Source organism: Brienomyrus brachyistius, chromosome 5 (genome assembly GCF_023856365.1).
Source record: "Brienomyrus brachyistius isolate T26 chromosome 5, BBRACH_0.4, whole genome shotgun sequence".
Classification (NCBI taxonomy): domain Eukaryota; kingdom Metazoa; phylum Chordata; class Actinopteri; order Osteoglossiformes; family Mormyridae; genus Brienomyrus; species Brienomyrus brachyistius.
The window spans coordinates 23,100,095-23,106,499 of record NC_064537.1 but is presented as its reverse complement, the minus strand read 5'-3'; the positions used below and the strand labels follow the sequence as shown (position 1 = coordinate 23,106,499).

Sequence of the window (6,405 nt, the reverse complement as noted above, 5' to 3'; positions counted from 1 at the left end):
GAGTTCATCGTTTGGGAGATGATGCTAAATGTTATGTGCTAATTGTTCTAATAGCCAGACTAATTTCTATTCCTGTGAAGGGAACTGTATCACAATCACATTATCAGAGATTTTGGGTGGCATGGTGGTGCAGTGGTTCACACATCTAGGACCAGGGTTTGAGTCTCCTCTGGGTACTCGAGTTATGCACACACACAGACCAGAAACTGCTAAGGTGAGTTGGGAGTTGCCAAATAAATGAATGGTATGTGAGTGTGCCCTGTGATGGGTTTGGCGCCCCCTGCTGGGTTATTCCATGCCCTGTGATGAGTTTGGCGCCCCCTCCTGGGTTATTCCCTACCCTGTGATGGGTTTGGCGCCCCCTCTTGGGTTATTCCCTACCCTGTGATGGGTTTGGCGCCCCCTCCTGGGTTATTCCCTACCCTGTGATGGGTTTGGCGCCCCCTCCTGGGTTATTCCCTACCCTGTGATGGGTTTGGCGCCCCCTCCTGGGTTATTCCCTACCCTGTGATGGGTTTGGCGCCCCCTCCTGGGTTATTCCCTACCCTGTGATGGGTTTGGCGCCCCCTCCTGGGTTATTCCCTACCATGTGATGGGTTTGGCGCCCCCTCCTGGGTTATTCCCTACCCTGTGATGGGTTTGGCGCCCCCTACTGGGTTATTCCCTACCCTGTGATGGGTTTGGCGCCCCCTCTTGGGTTATTCCCTACCCTGTGATGGGTTTGGCGCCTCCTCCTGGGTTATTCCCTACCCTGTGATGGGTTTGGCGCCCCCTACTGGGTTATTCCCTACCCTGTGATGGGTTTGGCGCCCCCTACTGGGTTATTCCCTACCCTGTGATGGGTTTGGCGCCCCCTCTTGGGTTATTTCCTACCCTGTGATGGGTTTGGCGCCCCCTCCTGGGTTATTCCCTACCCTGTGATGGGTTTGGCGCCCCCTACTGGGTTATTCCCTACCCTGTGATGGGTTTGGCGCCCCCTCTTGGGTTATTCCCTACCCTGTGATGGGTTTGGCACCCCCTCCTGGGTGATTCCCTGTCCTGTCATGGGTTTGGCGCCCCCTATTGGGTTATTCCCTACCCTGTGATGGGTTAGGCGCCCCCTCCTGCGTTATTCCCTGCCCTGTGATGGGTTTGGCGCCCCCTCCTGAGTGATTCCCTGCCCTGTCATGGGTTTGGCGCTCCCTACTGGGTTATTCCCTGCCCTGTGATGGGTTAGGCGCCCCCTCCTGCGTTATTCCCTGCCCTGTGATGGGTTAGGCGCCCCCTCCTGCGTTATTCCCTGCCCTGTCATGGGTTTGGCGCCCCCTCCTGGGTTATTCCCTGCCCTGTGATGGGTTAGGCGCCCCCTCCTGCGTTATTCCCTGCCCTGTCATGGGTTTGGCGCCCCCTCCTAGGTTATTCCCTACCCTGTGATGGGTTAGGCGCCCCCTCCTGCGTTATTCCCTACCCTGTGATGGGTTTGACGCCCCCTCCTGCGTTATTCCCTACCCTGTGATGGGTTTGGCGCCCCCTCCTGGGTTATTCCCTACCCTGTGATGGGTTTGGCGCCCCCTCCTGGGTTATTCCCTGACCTGTGATGGGTTTGGTGCCCCCTACTGGGTGATTCCCTGCCCTGTGATGGGTTTGGCGCCCCCTATTGGGTTATTCCCTGCCCTGTCATGGGTTTGGCGCCCCCTCCTGGGTTATTCCCTACCCTGTGATGGGTTTGGTGCCCCCTACTGGGTGATTCCCTGCCCTGTGATGGGTTTGGCGCCCCCTATTGGGTTATTCCCTGCCCTGTCATGGGTTTGGCGCCCCCTCCTGGGTGATTCCCTGCCCTGTGATGGGTTTGGCGCCCCCTCTTGGGTTATTCTCTGCCCTGTGATGGATTTGGCGCCCCCTATTGGATTATTCCCTACCCTGTGATGGGTTTGGCGCCCCCTCCTGGGAGATTCCCTGCCCTGTGATGGGTTTGGCGCCCACTCCTCAGCTATTCCCTGCCTTGCACTCATAGGCTCTGGGCCCCCTGCAACCTTGACCAGGAAACGGATGGACCTGGAGATCCCCTTCCCCATAAAGTCAGCTGCATCCTGCACTGGGAAATCTTCATTTTCTAATCTCTACAGCCATGGAAAAATCATCAGCATTTTTCTAATTTCAGCACAGCCTGCATTTATTTTTGGTCTTCTGTAAATAAATATTTATTTTAATCATTAGACAATAATTTACATGATAGAAATGATTTTCACGTGACCATTATCCTTTTCCTTTCTAATCCTCAATTTCCCATGAATCACTGCTGTTTCGCACAATACATGACTGAGGTACTCCTGACATCTGATGGGGACAGGTGCAGTGCGTAGCCCCCATGCATGGAACAGAAATGTCCTATTTTCTACTCAGAAAAGCTACTGAAAAAAACAGTTGTTTGCATTGGAATCCAAACCATATATGTCACTTTTGCCAGCTGGTGTGATTGTAAGGCAGCTGACCCATGTCTCTCTAGTGATGTGAACGTGTTTCATAGTGAGGAACCAGGCCCATGGTGTCACTCCATGGTGACAGTGCCCTTACAGAAAAGTACAGCCATGTTCCAGTTCAAAGTGCAAAAGCAAGTCTGCATTTACTGGGTGTAAAACCTCCATTTTGTGACAGTTATGAAACAGCAGCGTTTTCCTCTGACATGAAACACTGATTTACTAAGCACTTTTCCGTTCATTTTCTATGCAACATTCCTCCCCCCTACTTATCTAAAAATATCAGCAGGAATGTCTGGGAGATGAAAATGCCCAGTGCAAAATAATGCATCACTGATAGTACAGCCCATAAGTGGAGACGAGACTCTGTTTGATCACTGTCTGCCCTGGGGTTTAGCTGCAGTGCTCCATTTTAATTTCAGGGACCTTTCCAGTGGCACACTGGTACGTGTGTGAGGTGTGTGTCCTACAATAGGGATTAAGGTATGAAATGTGTTTATGTGGGGGCAGCGTCTGTATTGTTCCGGGGAGTACTCCGCATTCTGTGGTCCCACCCCCCCCCCCCCCCCCCAAGTCCAAAAACACGCTAAGGTGAATTGGAGTTGCCAGATTGTCGGTAGGTATGAATTTCTGAGTAACTGGTGTGTCAATGTGCCCTGCGATGTGTAGAGGCCCATCCTGGGTTATTCCCTGCCTCGCCTCTGTCGCTTCTTGGACAGGCTCTGGACCCCCTGCAACCCTACATAGGACCAGTGCATAAAGAAAATGGATGGATGGTTTTTTTTTTGGTGGGGCGGCATGGTGGTGCAGTGGTTAGCACTGTTGCCTCACACCTCTGGGACCCGGGTTCGAGTCTTCGCCTGGGTCGCATGTGTGTGGAGTTTGCATGTTCTCCCCGTGTCGTCGTGGGGTTTCCTCCGGGTACTCCAGTTTCCCCCCACAGTCCAACAACGTGCTGAGGCTAATTGGACTTGCTAAATTGCCCATAGGTGTGCATGCGTGAGTGAATGGTGTGTGAATGTGGCCTGTTGATGATGGGCTTGTTCCCTGCCTCGTGCCCATTGCTTCCGGGATAGGCTCCAGGCCCTGCGACCTAGTAGGATAAGCGGTTTGGAAAATGGATGGATGGATGGATGGATGGATGGGGTTTTTTTTGTATACTTTTTTAAAATTATTTTCACTTAGAATTAAATCAGTGGTAGTTTTTTTATACATTTCAGACAAAAAACTGCTGGGCCAAAGTGCACATTCCAATGTAATTTATTGCCTGAGACCTTAATGCAAAAACACAACACAATGGTGATTATTAAGGAATGACCGTTCGGTTAGAGCCTGCCCATCTCTCACGGCAGCGCAGGAAGTAGAGGGTGACCCTGGCCGGGGAGGACCCCTCCTCAGTACAGATGTTCTTGTCTGAATGAACACGTCATCGGACCTCTGTCAGATCTTGCCAGGAAAGTTGCCCTCTGCTCTCTGATCATCCCATTTGGAGGTCTAGGAGACAGGGGTGTGATTTAGGCAGACAGAACCCTGAACTGCTGTCAGGAAACATGCACAAGACAAGCAATGCTGACGGTTCATAAGGGACTTCAGCGGCCCATTTACCTGAATAGGCCACAACAACGAATTTCCTTAATCGCTTAACTTTCATTAATTTGAAATTCCTAACAAAACCATTGTACTGGATGCATCTCCATCACACAGCGATCAACTGCTCACCCAAGATCCAGGACAGATGGATTTGTAGACTCTCAAGTACCAATCACAAGGGGTGATGTCAGCCCCCTTGGCTGTCAGTGCCTTTTGGCAGCGGTGATAATCTATAAATAAATCAGAAGCTTTAGTTCAGCTGTGCTGTGATGCTTTGCAATTCATTGAAACCTTCCTCAACTTCACTGTGACCTATGTTTAATCAAGACTTCATTCAATACCAAATGACTTTCTTAGGATGTCTCAAAATTAGTACCCAGTGCCATGGTGTACAAAGAGCGTTATAGTGACGAGATGTTCACACCACTTTTAAAAGGGGACTTCACGTACTCATTTATGCAACAATAATGATTTCGCGTCTCCAATTAAACCACGAGCTTAAAATAGCACCGGCCAGCGTGTTCGGCGCGCTTCTCCGGCCCAGCCGGAAGGTGCAACTCCGCGGCCGACCGACAGAGGGCGCTCGCCCCGACTTCTACAAAAGCCCGCACCGGGGTCAAAACTCACCAAGATAATTCTGCCAGCAGTTTCTGGTTTGGTTCTGGTTCGGGAATCTGGCATCGAATGGCGCAGTGCGGTAGGACTGCAGCTTAGTCTGTATGTCCTCGGCCATGGTTAACTGTAAAAGAGACCAAAAAACACACGGGTGTTTGTTATGCACATGATGACAGCCTCCCAAAAAATGAAAAACATAACAGCCAAATGCAGCAGGTTATGGAAAACAATAAATTGTCTGAAGGCAACGAACATGTAGATGGGTTACAGAAGCAGACAAGGTGTGCGTGTGTGCAGTCTAATAGGTCGACATTTAATGTAAAAGAAAACTGAAAATAAGACAGTATATCTATTTATATGATCGTTCAAAGACGGACAAAACGCGAAGGTTACAATGTGCCGTGGATGCAGCATTTTGAAGGTTATTATAAATATTTATCCAGCACATTCGAAATTTACATAAATTCGGTTTCGACGTCAAGGTCATTATTTTCACTAACAATAAATAAACCATATTTCTCACGTTTCATATTTTCACGGAACTACAGCATACGGTGATATTTCAAGGGTACGTGATCCTTACGCGTGTTTTCCGGGTATTGAAATACGGTTATGAATTCCTATGCAAATTCACCCTTAAACGCAAAGGATTGAGATAACTATGTATACGCGTGCTCGGGTATGAAATAAAAAAAAATGTAAAACACATACAATTAAAAAAATTATAACGGAAAGACGAGACAAAAGATCACGTACCCTTGAAATTGTTACTGGTAGCTACGTCTACTACTCCAGTACGAACACACACGTATATGTATATATCCTTATATCACAAGTAATTATTCTAGCATTATTCTAAAAATCGAAATGGTACGTGAGGGACATTATTACAAAATTACCTCGTTGCCAGGTGTTGCAATACAGCGTTTTTCGTCTTTAGAAGTAGCCCAGGTCGTACATGCGGTGGCTCCCGCACTGTTATACGGATTAGCAGAGTGCCGCCGTGCGGGCTGACCGTAAGGGTATGGCGGAGCGGGTCACATGGAGGCTCAGGCTGATTCATTATGATACCGGGTAAGTATGGGAATGTCAATGTCACCCCGCGCAGGCCAGATCCTGCCTGGTTTTAATTTTTTTCCCTTTTTTTGGCATTCTGTCGTCAGTATAAAGCAGCATCCGTTATTTCTCTTATTAATATATGTAAATATTGGTATGATATTTGTTATTGAAATATATAATGCAGCTGTCGATACGAAACCCGGAAGGGCACAAGTCATAAGAACGTAAGCGTCGTATAATTTAATGATTAACCTGGAAAATTAAATATTTTACATGAGGATCTTATGAGTCAAACAATAAAAAAAAAAAAACATTTTGTGGGCTTATGAGCTAGCCTTTATTCGGCGATGTATAATAAATGTATGATTGAAGAGAAAGTGAAAGGTATAAGTATTCCACGTTTTGCTACAGCGGCAGTAATACAACCTCGCTTGAACCAGTAGCAAAAAACGCTGTATAATAAAATTAAATTATTCGGGTGGCGCTATGACGATAAAATGCAGAAAAAAAACTATTTTCTCTTAAAGTCTACATGATGGTAAGGGGACAAATTAAAAAAATAAGGGAAACTCAAACTTTGAAGTAAAGTAAATAGATCCTAATAAGTGCCGCTATAGACGTGAATCATATTTAGTTGAACGCCGATTAGCAGTATGTGTCAGTTTGTCAGAGGCGTGACAATCAG

General features: G+C 47.9%; 1 protein-coding gene across 1 annotated transcript; it reads right to left on the bottom strand.

The window, feature by feature from the left end:
* Positions 1–3,700: 3,700 nt before the first annotated feature.
* LOC125741808 (cytochrome c oxidase subunit 6B1) lies at positions 3,701–5,719 on the bottom strand. The gene is made up of 4 exons (XM_049013180.1): positions 5,561–5,719; positions 4,674–4,785; positions 4,176–4,276; positions 3,701–3,950 (listed from the first exon to the last, which is right to left on the bottom strand). The coding sequence occupies exons 2-4, from the start codon at positions 4,777–4,779 to the stop codon at positions 3,897–3,899; spliced, it is 261 nt and encodes an 86-aa protein (XP_048869137.1). The 5' UTR covers positions 4,780–4,785; positions 5,561–5,719; the 3' UTR covers positions 3,701–3,896.
* Positions 5,720–6,405: the final 686 nt, after the last annotated feature.

Bases quoted from the DNA above. Each gene is read 5' to 3' on its own strand.
- LOC125741808 (XM_049013180.1), bottom strand. From the start codon at position 4,779: ATGGCCGAGGACATACAGACTAAGCTGCAGTCCTACCGCACTGCGCCA. The intron at 4,277-4,673 runs GTGAGTTTTGAC...ATTTATTTATAG, and splicing joins CTGCTGGCAGAATTATCTTG to ATTATCACCGCTGCCAAAAG. The intron at 3,951-4,175 runs GTGAGCAGTTGA...CCTGTCTCCTAG, and splicing joins CCATCTGTCCTGGATCTTGG to ACCTCCAAATGGGATGATCA.